The sequence below is a fragment of the Dama dama genome, chromosome 3, assembly GCF_033118175.1.
Source record: "Dama dama isolate Ldn47 chromosome 3, ASM3311817v1, whole genome shotgun sequence".
In the NCBI taxonomy this organism is placed as follows: Eukaryota; Metazoa; Chordata; class Mammalia; order Artiodactyla; family Cervidae; genus Dama; species Dama dama.
In genome coordinates, this window is record NC_083683.1 from 62,549,819 (window position 1) to 62,564,145 (window position 14,327).

Genomic DNA, 14,327 nt, shown 5'->3' on the forward strand with positions numbered 1-14,327 from the left:
AATGCAAATTCAAAGGGAAAAGCCTAAATAAATCCTGCAGAGACCAATTCTGGCTATACTTACACATTTTGTGTTTCATTTGGACCTTTTTGCAAAATCTTAAAAGACCATGCATGGGTGGTTCAGATGGATCTGCCTGCAATGCAGGAGACCTGGGTTCGATCCCTGGGGGAGCCCCTGGAGAAGGGACTGTTATCTCACTCCCATATTCCTGCCTGGAGAATTCCACCAACAGAGGAGCCTGACAGGCTATAATCCATGGGGGTGGCAAATAGTTGGATACAACTGAGCAACTAACACCTTCACTTTCAAAAGACCATAACCTTATCTAACTTTTTAAATTCTCTTTTGAACCAAAGAAGCATCAGATCTGGTGGTGAAGATTAAGGCATAGCAGCTTTAAACAGCCACTAAAGTTTATCAGGCTGATTCCCAGATAGAAGGAAATTATTCTCTCGGCTGATAGAATAGGAAAGTTGATCTGGCAAATAATTGTTTTTCATAGTGACCACCAGCACCGCTTTACAATAACCTCTAAAGATTTCTCTACAAGTGCTATGAAAATTTCTAAAACTATACAAAACTCAACATAATTTTTAAACGTCTTCCTATGACACATAAAAATAGCAAATGTCATGAAATTATAAGTGAAACCACAATTATGCTCTTTATTGGACAATGAATTTGTAATATAATAGCAACATATCATCCATCAGAACAATGGATTGGTCAAAATTGAGAATATTTTGATATCTATGAAAAATTTATCCTGAATCTGCATATTAATGGTTACCATGTTTATTGGATATGTCTAAATTTCACTTAAAGGAATTCATGAATCCACTTAAAGGAAAGCATGATTTAAAGGAAAGTTGGTTTTTTTTTTTACCTTTTTCATTACGTTCAGGAATAAGAATATTATCCACTGTGACATTGGCTGTTTCCTAAGAGAAGAAATACATACTAAAATAATTCAATTTCATAAGTCTAGAAAGAACAGAACCTCAACAGAAATCCAAAGCTACCCCTGGGACTATACAGTGCAAGAAAATGGAATCTAATTTAGAAGAAAGCTAGTAGAATGCAAAGTTGTTTTATTCTATTCGACAGTATTCACTGCCATATATATTTAAGGCTTTCACATCAACACAGGCTTCCACACAAACACTAAAAACTCAAATATCAATGTCACAGTCAGTTATAGTCAATTTTAAATGACTTCTATTCCTATAAAACGGATTATCTCTAATTTGCTTTAATAAAAACTAACAGTAACATGCAAAACGTCAACTAGAACAGGAAAACTAACAATTGAGTTAAGACAAATACATAATTCACAGTACTCTTAAATGTTCTACGACTCATCTCTGACAGATCACTAAGAGGAGAAAGCTCTCCACTCTTCAGTTACCAAAAAATGGCAACCCACTCCAGTATTCTGGCCTGGAGAATCCCATGGACAGAGGAGTCTGGCGGGCTACAGTCCCTGGGGTTGCAAAGAGTTAGATATGACTGGGTGACTAAACCACAATCTCCTAAATTCCCAAATAAGTGAAGAAGAATGAGAACGAAAGCTTTCCTGGCTTTAAAAAAGTAGCTGCAAATAACAGCATTTTTCTGCCTGATAGCTTCACTCCTTACACTTGATTATAGATGCAACAGGGTTCAAGGGTCATTATCTATGCACACACATTCTACCTTTTGTAACATGTTTGGAAATTCTTTTCCCTGATGACTCTGCTCTATAGGATTCAAGGCTGCTCCTGAAAGAGAAATAAGAGAAGTTAGTTATAACTGTTATGTTCTTAACAAACATTTTTTTTCTTTCTTACATTGTGAAAATAAATACCTTGCTCGTAAGGTTCATTTCTAAAGCTCAGTTTCATTCCCATTGAATGGTTACAAGTTTCCGTACATGAAAGAGCTTTCTAACGATCAAATATAAAAACATACCTTTGTTCACTTAAAATATGAGCACCTTTCTTTTTGTTTGTTTGTTTTTTTTTTTTTTAACAAAAAACATGTGGCATGCAGGATCTTAGTTCCCTGACCAGGGATTGAACCCATGCACCCTTGCAATAGAAGTGTGGAGTCTCAACCACTGGACTGACAGGGAAGTCCATCAGTACCTATCTTTTTTTTTTTCATCAGTACCTATCTTAAACTATGCTGCGGCTGCTGCTAAGTCGCTTCAGTTGTGTCCGACTGTGCAACCCCATAGACAGCACCCCACCAGGCTCCCCTGTCCCTGGGATTCTCCAGGCAAGAACACTGGAGTGGGTTGCCGTTTCCTTCTCCAACACATGAAAGTGAAAAGTGAGAGTGAAGCCGCTCAGTCGTGTCCGACTCTTAGCGACCCCATGGACTGCAGCCTACCAGGCTCCTCTGTCCATGGGATTTTCTAGGCAACAGTACTGGAGTGGGTTGCCATTGCCTTCTCCCAATTACTCATTATTTCTCCTTAATTTCCACTAATCTGATGTTCCTCAATATTTCCTTGTTTTTCAGACAGTGCATAATATCAAGAGGTTCATGATGCCCATGTCTTATTACTGGTGATATTAATCTTGAGCCCCTGGCTAAGGTGGTGTCTGCAGGTTTCTCCACTATAAAATTATTATTAATTATTTTATTTATTTTTTTTTTAAATCTTTTTTTTTTATTAGTTGGAGGCCAATCACTTCACAACATTTCAGTGGGTTTTGTCATACATTGATATGAATCAGCCATGGATTTACACATATTCCCCATCCCGATCCCCCCTCCCACCTCCCTCTCCACCCGATTCCCCCGAGTCCTCCCAGTGTACCAGGCTGGAGCACTTGTCTCATGCATCCCACCTGGGCTGGTGATCTGTTTCACCATAGATAGTATACATGCTGTTCTTTTGAAATATCCCACCCTCACATTCTCCCACAGAGTTCAAAAGTCTGTTCTGTATTTCTGTGTCTCTTTTTCTGTTTTGCATATAGGGTTATCATTACCATCTTTCTAAATTCCATATATATGTGATAGTATGCTGTAATGTTCTTTATCTTTCTGGCTTACTTCACTCTGTATAAGGGGCTCCAGCTTCATCCATCTCATTAGGACTGGTTCAAATGAATTCTTTTTAACGGCTGAGTAATATTCCATGGTGTACATGTACCACAGCTTCCTTATCCATTCATCTGCTGATGGGCATCTAGGTTGCTTCCATGTCCTGGCTATTATAAACAGTGCTGCGATGAACATTGGGGTGCACGTTTCTCTTTCAGATCTGGTTTCCTCAGTGTGTATGCCCAGAAGTGGGATTGCTGGGTCATATGGCAGTTCTATTTCCAGTTTTTTAAGAAATCTCTGCACTGTTTTCCATAGCGGCTGTACTAGTTTGCATTCCCACCAACAGTGTAAGAGGGTTCCCTTTTCTCCACACCCTCTCCAGCATTTATTGCTTGTAGACTTTTGGATAGCAGCCATCCTGACTGGCGTTTAATGGTACCTCATTGTGGTTTTGATTTGCATTTCTCTAATAATGAGTGATGTTGAGCATCTTTTCATGTGTTTGTTAGCCATCTGTATGTCTTCTTTGGAGAAATGTCTGTTTAGTTCTTTGGCCCATTTTTTGATTGGGTCATTTATTTTTCTGGAATTGAGCTGCAGGAGTTGCTTGTATATTTTTGAGATTAATCCTTTGTCTGTTTCTTCATTTGCTATTATTTTCTCCCAATCTGAGGGCTGTCTTTTCACCTTACTTATAGTTTCCTTTGTAGTGCAAAAGCTTTTAAGTTTCATTAGGTCCCATTTGTTTAGTTTTGCTTTTATTTCCAATATTCTGGGAGGTGGGTCATAGAGGATCTTGCTGTGGTTTATGTCAGAGAGTGTTTTGCCTATGTTCTCCTCTAGGAGTTTTATAGTTTCTGGTCTTACATTTAGATCTTTAATCCATTTTGAGTTTATTTTTGTGTATAATTATTTTAAACTAATAACTATGTTGGGGGAGATACTGGGGACTATGGATATATCTTGCTTCTCAGATTTTGTTAAACATCATCAAAAATATTAAAATACGAAGGTGAGAATTGACAAGAAGAAAGCAACACTGTTATCAGTTTTCTGTACATATATTTAAAACTTTTACAATTATGGGATTATATCCCTCTGGGTTAGTTTACTTGTTATCCTATCTTGCACCAGAAGGTATTAGAGGGGTGTGTGTGTGCATGTGTGTGAGAGAGAGACCAACCACAAACGCCCACACTCTCCCCAGCTGGACTATTACTTCTGTCTGTTATGGTTCTGCCTGAACTAAGGAAGTCTGTGGTGGCTTCCTACAAAAAATTAAAGCTGCAGCATTTTGCAGTTACTTCTGACATTTTGACTCAGACTTTAGAAAAGTTTTATTTCATTTTCTAGTTTTCCTTAGACTGTATTCTAGTGTTTCTTAGATTAGTTTGCTTAGAAGGCTAGCAACAAAACACAATAACAAACCTTGAACAAAACTACAAACCAATTAAACCAAACAGACTTTTATAGGCTTTTATATTCAGACTTTTATATTCCATCCAAAACACAATATACTCATACTTTGCGATTGTACACTGAACATTCTCCAGAACAGATCATGTGTTAGGCAGTAAAATGAGCCTTAATAAACTTGGAAGGATGAAATCATACAAAGCATATACTCTGACCACCTGGAATTAAAGTAGAAATCAATAACAAAAGGAAGTTTTTGAAATTGACAAACACATGAACATTAAACACCAAATTCATAAATAACGACTGAATCAAAGAAGAAATCACAAAGGAAACTAGAAAAAACTTTGTGATAAATGAAAACAAAAACACAACACACCAAGATTTATGGCATGCAGCAAAAGCAGTGCTTAAATGGAAATTTTTTTGCTGTTAATGCTCTCCTTTAAAAAGAGGAAAGATATCGAATAAATAGCCTAAACTTTTGCATTAGGGAATAAAAAAGAAGAGAAAACTAAACCAAAGGAAGCAAAAAGAAGGAAGAATTAAGATTGGAGGGAAATAAATGAAACAGAAGAACAGAATAGAAAAACAAAAGAGAAAAATCAATGAAATCAAAGTTGGTTCTTTGAAAATATAAACATAGTTGACAATCCTTTAGTTAGACTGACGAAAAAAGAAAAAAAGAAGACTCAAATTAAAATTAAGAACAAAAGACATAACTACTGACCTTACTGAAATAAAATGAATTATAAGGGAATACCGTGAACAATTATTTGTCCAAAAACTAGATAAATGATATCAACAGATTCCTAGAAAGACACAGACTACCAAAACTAAGTCAAGAAGAAATAAGCAATCTGAATGGATCTGTAACAAGGGAAGAAATTTAATTAATATTTTAACACTCTCATAAGGAAAAGCCCAGGTCCAAATGGCTTCACAAGTGAACTCTACCATTTAAAGAAGACTTAAGACCAGTTCTTCACTAATTTTACCAAAATAGAAGAGGAGGAAACAACTCCCAAATCTCTTTGAGGCTAATATTATTCTTATATCAATGCCACACAAAACAGCACAAGAAAACTATAGACCAATAACCTTTATAATTATAGATGCAAAAATCCTCACCAAAATATTAGCAAATTAAATCCAGTAACAAATAAGAAAGATGAGATACTATGACCAAGTGGGATTCATCCCAGGAATCCAAGGTTAGCTTAATAGCTGAAAATCAATCAATGTAATACACATTAGTAAAATGAACAAAACTCATAAAATTCAATAAGCTATCACGATAAAACTCTAGGGAGAAAAAATTTCCTTAATTTGATAAAGGGCATCTGTGAAAAACCTGCAGTGAACATCATACATAATGGTGAAAGAAAATGTTTTTCCCTTAGATCAGGAACAAGAAAGAAGGTCTGGTCTTGCCACTTTTATTCAATGTTATACTAGAGGCTTCAGGCAGGACAATTAGGCAAGAAAAATAAATAACAAACATTCTGAATAAGGTATTGGTGTATAGAATAAAATTTGAAGCTTTCAGGCTGCAAGGACACTAAAAGCCATTGTCCTGTTGTTGCACATAAATAGACAAAGACTTCATTGTCAGATAAAATGAAAGATTCAAAATGACTCTCCTAAGAAGCCAGCAGAGAGCTGCAGATTTCATGTCAAAACTAAAAGACTGGGCTTCACTGGTGGCTCAGAGGAAGAGCCCGCCTGCCAATGTAGGGGATACCGGTTCGATCTCTGGTCCAGGAAGATCCCATAAGCCTGTGCACCACAACACTGGGCCTGCGTGCTCCAGCCGCGGAAGCCCACGCGCCTAGAGCCCACGCTTCACAACAGGAGAAGCCACCGCAGTGAGAAGCCTGGGCACAGCAGCGAGAGGAGCCCCCGCTCAACTCGAGAAAAGCCCACATTGCAACCAAGACCCAGCACAGCCATAAAAAAATAAACAGAATTATCAAAAGGAAAATGAAAAGACAACCACTGATCATTGAGATTTACATGCAAAATGTTATACGTAAGGACATATGCACACACGCTCAGTCACTTCAGTCTTGTCGGACTCTTTGGGACCCCATGGACTGCAGCCTGCCGGGCTCCTCTGTCCATGGGATTCTCCGTGGTTTGGTTTGTCATGTCCTCCTCCAGGGAATCTTCCTGATCCAGGGATTGAACACACATCTCTTGTATCTCCTGCACTGCAGTGGATTCTTTACCACTGAGCCACAAGGGAAGCCCATGTCAGGATATGCATGCCAGAAATAATGACAGCAAGTAAAAATTCTAGTTTCTTGAACAACTTGGTTATGCCCTGAGACCTGAGGCATGTTTCATGGATGTGAAGAAACCACCTAGGGGCATCCACCTGAATTGCAGGAACAGTGCCTGGGAAGAAATACAAGGCCTTTCTCTGTAACACAGTTAAGTCCTCTGCATATGAGCCTTCAAGTCGAGAACTTTCAAAGGTGCAAACGTGTTCCCTCAATGTCAGGTGTAACTGCAGCTTGCCGTCCATTTCCTATTGCTAACAATCCTTCAGCTCTACCGTCTCCTACCTCCTCTCCCACCTCGAGCGACCCTTCTCGCCTGTTCACTCAACGCCAGGCCCTGTAGGCCAGCTGCTGTCCTAGACTACTGTACCATTCAAGGTACTGTACTATAAGATTAAACATACTTTATTTTTTGTGTTTGTTTGCTTTTTATGTTTTATTTGTGTGAAAAGTATTATAAACCTATTAAGTACAAATACTTTTTAGCTGATAGTATGAGTTGGGTACCTAGGCCAACTTTATTGGGCTTACAAATTAGATTTATGAATGCACTCTGGGAATGGAACTCTTTGGTATGTAGGGGATTTACTACTCAAAAGAAAATCCAAATCTAGAAAGTGATCTCTGGAGATAGGAATATGAAATGCCAAAAAATCCTCTAAGATGAAAATCACTTCCCCCCAAAATGAAACAATTTTAAGGAAAAGTAGACAAAAACAGATTATTTGGATAAGTGATAACTCTATTCATGGTAACAACAAAGAAAGACTAACTCTTTATGTACTTTCAGTTAGGAGCTCCAACTCCTGACTCAGTGAGTTGGTGTCATAGGAAACACAAGTGTAGCAAATTACACTTAAATGTTTCCATTGTGGGGCTTCCCTGGTGATCCAGTGGTTAAGAATCCACCTTCCACTGCAGGAGACTCCGGATTCAATCCCTGGTCAAGGAACTGAGACTCAATATGCCCACGGGATAACTAAGCCCATGTGTTGCAATTATAGAGTCCACATGCCTCGACTAAGACCTGATATGGCCAAAAATAAATGTTTCCAAGGAGTCATCACCTGGCTGCTTTTAATAAGCTACATAATTAATGTTTATAAGATTATAATTCAAAGCATTTACTGAATAAATTCCAACTACTGCTGCTGCTGCTAAGTCACTTCAGTCGTGTCCGACTCTGTGTAACCCCATAGATGGCAGTCCACCAGGCTCCCCCGTCCCTGGGATTCTCCAGGCAAGAACACTGGAGTGGGTTGTCATTTCCTTCTCCAATGCATGAAAGTGAAAAGTGAAAGTGAAGTCGCTCAGTTGTGTCTGACTCTTCACAACCCCATGGACTACAGCCTACCAGGCTCCTCTATCCATGGGATTTGCCAGGCAAGAGTACTGGAGTGGGGTGCCATTGCCTTCTCCAAATTCCAACTAAATAATTCTATTTTCCCTAGCAAAGGATTCAGAACAAAACACTCCTTTTCATGTCAAATTTATCTATCTTTTGGTATTAGGGCAGTATATTGTCTTTCCATCAATCAACTAATCTCACATTTTAAAAAACAAAGGGATTTTCCTAGTGGCACAGTGGATGGGAGTCCACCTGCCAAGGCAGGGAACACAGGTTTGATCCCTGGTCTGGGGGGATCCTTCATGCCTCGGAGAAACTGGGCCCTTGGCGCACAACCAGCGAGCCCATGCTCTAGAGCCCACAAGTCACAACCACTGAGTCCACATGCTGCAACTACTGAAGCTTGCACACCGAGGGCTGTACAAAAGAAGCTGCTGAAAGGAGAAGCCCGTGAACCAAAACCAGAGAGTGGCCCCTGCTCACTGCAACTAGAGAAAGCCCGAACAGAGCAACAAAGATCCAGCACAGCCAAAAACAAACAAAAAGAAGGGAGGAATAAAAAAAAAAAATACTCAGAAAAAAAAGCAATTTTGCATGTGCCACAGCCTTGGAGTTAAGCCAAAGATGTGGAATTTTTGTCCATAAAATTTTCCACTGCATAAATAAACAACATAGAGTATGAAAAGACACTCTGCAATCTATTCCAGAAAACTGAAGTGTAAAATATATTGGTGTGAGTTTATACTGTGAACAAGTTGCATGGGTGGTTAAGGCTCAGATAATGAAAAAGCATCACTTTACAGCTCCCAGAGACGCAACGGCATTTTGCTAGATCAGTCAGTGTCATAGTGAAGCATTGTGCTGCATAAAACTCAGTGAAGAAATAGCATGCAACAGACACAAGGTATTAGCCAAGTTACACATATATCACTAACAGGATAATATCATGCTGGAAACCTATGGGAACTGTCTAATACCTAGTTCACATGAAAACTCTACAAAATAAAAGTCAGTCTGAAGCTACAGTTTTCTGGTACAAATCTCTCAGGATTTCTTCTCATGTGTGTAAAGCTTCTTTAAGTGATGAGATAGTGGCTTGCCTGGACTAAATATATTATCAAACAGCATGTGTGCAAATACACAGAACTAAAAATATGCCTGGATGAAAGATTCAAAGAATAAGGCTGCTGATCTAAAGGAGTTTCCCACCTAAGAGTCCCACATCCACAACCTAAGACCCAAGATCACGCAAGATCATTCTTGTTGATGTCAATGAATCCAAAGTGGAATAAACAGAACAAGGGACATTAGGAGATTATTTTATTGACAAAGATTGTACAGGGAAAACTTCACACACTTTACTTCCCAGGTAACTCTCTAAATGTAAGGGATGACACAGCGTCAGAAAGAGAAGACAAAGAGAGAGAAGAAGCAAGACATGGTGAAATAGATGTAACCAGGTAAAGCAGAGTTAGAAGCCATGGCATAAACTCAGCAGTGAAGATAACAGAGAAATCCCAGGGTCATTCTGGAGGTTATCATTTGCACCAAAATACACAGGTGGTTGCTGTTGTTTAGTCGCTACGTCATGTCCAACTCTTTGCGACCCCATGGACTGTAGCCCACCAGGCTCCTCTGCCCACGGGATTCTCCAGGCAAGAACACTAGAGTGGGTTGTCATTTCCTCCTCCAGGGAACCTTCCCGACCCAGGGATCAAACCCATGTCTCCTACATTGGCAGGAGAATTCTTTATCGATGAGCCACCAAAAAAGCCCTAAAATACACAGGGGAAATTCAATTATTTTTAACTTGTTATTATAGGGTAAAATAAATTATAGCATTATTTTCATTTTATTCATATTGTGGCTCTGATCATGTTTATGACTCAGCTTCAGAGTCTTGGAAAGAGCTGATTCTCTTAACTAAGAATGAATATTTTAAGAAGTATAGCTTGTAAATAAATTTTAAAAAACAACTATAAAGCGGTGGAAAGGAATTTGTTGTATAAATTAGGCAATAAGAAAAGAAAGTGTCACAAAAATATGAAGCTGCAAACTCCCCCTCAGGTAAAAGCCGTAGGTAAGGAATCACTGACATACAACATGACCAGTCAATGTCTTGGATAAAATACAATATTTACAAGTTACAATTTATATAAAATGAACCAAGAGCCACATCATTCGAATCAATGCTTACCATAATTTGTAATTAAATGGATAGCTCGATGATGCCCCATCTCCTGGAGGATCTGTAAAAGGTCGCCAATGGTCTTGTTTTTCTGAGCCCAGGACCAAAGCAATTCTCTTGTTCCACTTTTACCTTGGTCTACATATTTTTCAATATGACGAACATCCAGCCAGCTGCTTGAAAGCCGCTCCGCTGTGGAAATTACAATAGGAAGAACCAAAGAATAGTTTACTTTCATTGGAGTCCCTGGTATGTTTTATTACATTTTATTTACATTTTTGTTTTGAACTAATTTTAGCATGTACTCCTTACCTAACTTCCCCTAATGTTAAGATCTTACATAACCACAGTACAATGATCAGACACAGTGGTTATTAAGCTGCAAGTGAAAGTGAAAAGTCACTCAGTCATGTCCAAATCTTTGCGACCCCATGGACTATACAGGCCATGGAATTCTCCAGGCCAGAATACTGGAGTGGGTAGCCTTTCCCTTCTCCAGGGGATCTTCCCAACCCAGGGATCTAACCCAGGTCTCCCACATTGCAGCAGACTCTTTACCAGCTGAGCCACAAGGGAAGCCTAAGTTGCAAACCTCATTCTAATTTCACCCATTTTTCTATTGATGTCTTTTTTCTGTTCTAAGATCCTATCCAGTTTCTCACATTTCAATTACTCGTTATTTCTCCTTAATTTCCACTAATCTGATGTTCCTCGATCTTTCCTTGTTTTTCAGGACAGTGAAATGCTTGTATCCTTCTCTGTGATGCCCATGTCTTATTACTGGTGATATTAATCTTGAGCCCCTGGCTAAGGTGGTGTCTGCAGGTTTCTCCACTATAAAATTATTATTAATTATTTTAAACTAATAACTATGTTGGGGGAGATACTGGAGACTATGGAAATATCTTGCTTCTCAGATTTTGCCTACAAATATTTGCAACTATCAGTGGTTCTCATTAATAATAATCATTACTGCAGGATTTGCTTAATAGTCTTTTTCTATTTCATGCTTTTCCATCTATGTTCATTAACTGGTAATTCTATAAGAAAGTGTTGTCTCTTCTTTCCCATTTATTTAGGTAATTAATTTATCTTTATGAGTGTGGACTCATGAATATTTATTATATTCTACAAGTTAACATCCAATACTGTCATTATTTATTCTGCTGCTAAAATTGCTCCAGCTTTGTCCATTCAGTTTGGCTTCTGCATTCTTCTGACAAGCCCTGTCATTTTGGGAACAGTTCCTTATTTTCTGGCTGCACAAGTTGCTCCAGGTTCATTCTGCATTTTCTCTCCCCCAGTCTTCAATATAATTACTTTTCCCAGGCGTCCTGGTTCCTTTTCTTGGATAATGGTGTTTAGAAAGCAAGAACTAGATGCTAGAGGTATTCCCTGTTGTTAGGTCCTCCAAGCAGACAGAGCTGGGAACACATACATGTATGTGCTCTCACCCATACATCTGTATTTTCCTATCGGTACACATATGAAAAGCCACGATTCTCCACTGATTCCTTTGATCCAAGTCAATACCACACGGCACATGCTAGTCCTGTCTCCTGTACAGTTTCATTCTCACACAGTGAGAAACAGCTCTCATTATCTACAATATATTTCTTGTTTGTTCCCTTCCACTGTGTACATAAAGTACTTTCAGAATGGCTAACCCATATCCCGGTGAGGAACAGATGAGCTAACCAAATTACAGCATTTGTGTACACTTGTTTTTGTCCTCAGCCTGAGTATTCTGGGGAGAGCTTGTTTTCCAAGGTTACTTAGGTTAGTTCTTTTCTTTCTCATTTTCTTCTGTGTGGTCACTGATAGTATATTACTAGTTAGATTTCATTTGTTGAAACTTTTATGAAATGCTGTTTAAATTTTTTATTCTAGATTGTCTTGCTGAACATGTTTGAGCAATTAAAAGTTATTATCTGGGTAGGGTCTGAGTAGGGTCAGGGAAATATGTTCTGCTGGATAATAGGATTTTAATTACTCTAAAACAGTCTCTATGACTTTTTTAGGGTCCCCTATAAATATCTTAAATGGAAGTATATGACTTTTTAAAAAAAGTTTTATTGGAGTATAGTTGATTTAGTATGACTTTTTATGGCACTGTGAGATAATAGGATTCTTCGGGTAAAAAATTATACAACCTTTCCACATAAATTCCAAATTTTAAAGTGTATCTTAAGGCAAAGGAGTGGGGAAATCAAGCAAATGACAGATGGAAGGTAGCTTTCTTGTCCCTGGGACGGGACCAACCATCCATGACCTGCTGGTTGATCCCAACCATGACCCAACCATGGTTGGGCAAGTTAGTCCAACCATCCTGAGTCTTGAAATGAACAATGTGTTTTAGGGTCAGTGATGGTCATGGCAGCACCCCCCTCATACTTTTATCCTCCAGAAAGTCTTAAAACTCCACGAAGTCAGATACAGGTCTACAGATCAAAATCCAACTGCCACCTGAAAGTGGTCATGGGGAACCCCAACACCTCACCGTAACTGGCCGTGGGAATCAGCCCCCTCGCCCTCTGACACACACACATTTGGAAGCTGCCCTCCGGTAGTAACAGAGGCAGTCTCACTGAGGGACTCACTTAGCCACCAAAGATGTTCTCCAAAGGCCGATGTCCTTTGATAAGCGGAACTATAAGGTGAACAGGCTCTCAGCTCCGAGCAGAGCAATAAGCCCGAGGTCACTATCTTTTTGTTCAGTCTGCTTCAGACTCCACAGGTTTTAAAATTTCTTAAGGAACTACTATACCAGTTACAGTATTTGAATCAAGACATCAGAAAGGTAAATATCTTCTGCTTACTATGGCATCCCTCCCCCCATGTTTTCAGCCTGACATGGGTTTGCAGGACTATTAACTTCCTTCAGTTTTATGTTTCTGCTGAGATTATAAGTAAATCCTGAAAGTTGAAAGAGATCACAATATGATACCACTATGTGGTGCTAAGTCACTTCAGTTGTGTCTGACTCCTTGTGACCCCATCGACTGTAGCCCACCATGCTCTTCTGTCCACGAGATTCTCCAGGCAAGAACACTGGAGTGGGTTGCCACGCCCTCCTCCAGGGATCCTCCCGACCCAGAGACTGAACCAGCATCTCTTATGCCTCCTGCATTGGCAGGTGGGTTTGTTACCACTAGTGCCACATGGGAAGCCCTAAATGATACCACTACTATCCCTCTTTCTGAGAAAACAGAACAAAACAGATTTGGTAGCTAGTCCTGGTGCCCACCAGTACTTCCAGCTTCAATCTCATCAGAGGATAAGATTCTCCTGCTCTAGGTTGGTGGTTATGCCTGCGTGTCTCTTCCAGCCAGAAACACCAAAGGGCCAGGGGGCAATTCACCAGGCTCCCATCCCTGCCGCAGCCACGGTAGAAGCACGTGTCCAGAAAGGAGTGCCTGAGATTCTGCACCACCACAGTGGAGACTGGCTGTCCTGGACTCTCAGCGCTCTTCCCACAAGCAAACAGGAAGCTTCTCCTAGGTTAACCACTGAGATTTAGGTGCTGGGCTTTTTTTTTTAAACTGCAGTGACTAACCCAACTAATACATACAAAGTTCTTATCTTGAATGTTTTATTTCAGTCACATCTTATACCCGAAATGAGTGAAAGGAAGTGAGTACAATCAAACAAGGGAAGATAAAGTTTAAATATTCAATCTGAATGCATGCATGCTGAGGCTTAAGTGGGGAGGGGAGGGGAAGAGTTACTACAAAATATCTAACATCATTCATTTAGTTAGAACGTCTTTGGCCTTCTTCCACATTTTAGGTTCTGGCAAGAACATCTTCCTTTCACATCTCTTTGAACAGATGATGTCTCATGAAGAAGCAAGGACTATCCAAATGCCAATATATGTTTGAGACAAAATATCACTAAAAAAAATAGAAAGGTACCTTCAAAGCAAAATATTTGGCAAGACACACTAACTTTATTTTAATGTATTTTTAGATGATGTCATCTGTCTATTTGATTGAGACACAATTTTATGAACACTTGCGGTTCAGTCACTAAGTTGTGTCCGACTCTT

The 14,327-nt window shown here is 39.3% G+C and overlaps 1 protein-coding gene across 1 annotated transcript in view; it reads right to left on the reverse strand.

The window, feature by feature from the left end:
* IRAK3 (interleukin 1 receptor associated kinase 3) overlaps window positions 1–14,327 on the reverse strand; it is a 55,370-nt gene that overhangs the window by 29,116 nt on the left and 11,927 nt on the right. Inside the window, exons 2-4 of the mRNA XM_061130639.1 lie at window positions 10,289–10,471; window positions 1,699–1,763; window positions 890–944 (exon numbers count right to left, since the gene is read on the reverse strand). Coding sequence (XP_060986622.1) covers window positions 890–944; window positions 1,699–1,763; window positions 10,289–10,471 — 303 coding nt within the window. The remainder of the gene's footprint in view (window positions 1–889; window positions 945–1,698; window positions 1,764–10,288; window positions 10,472–14,327) is intronic.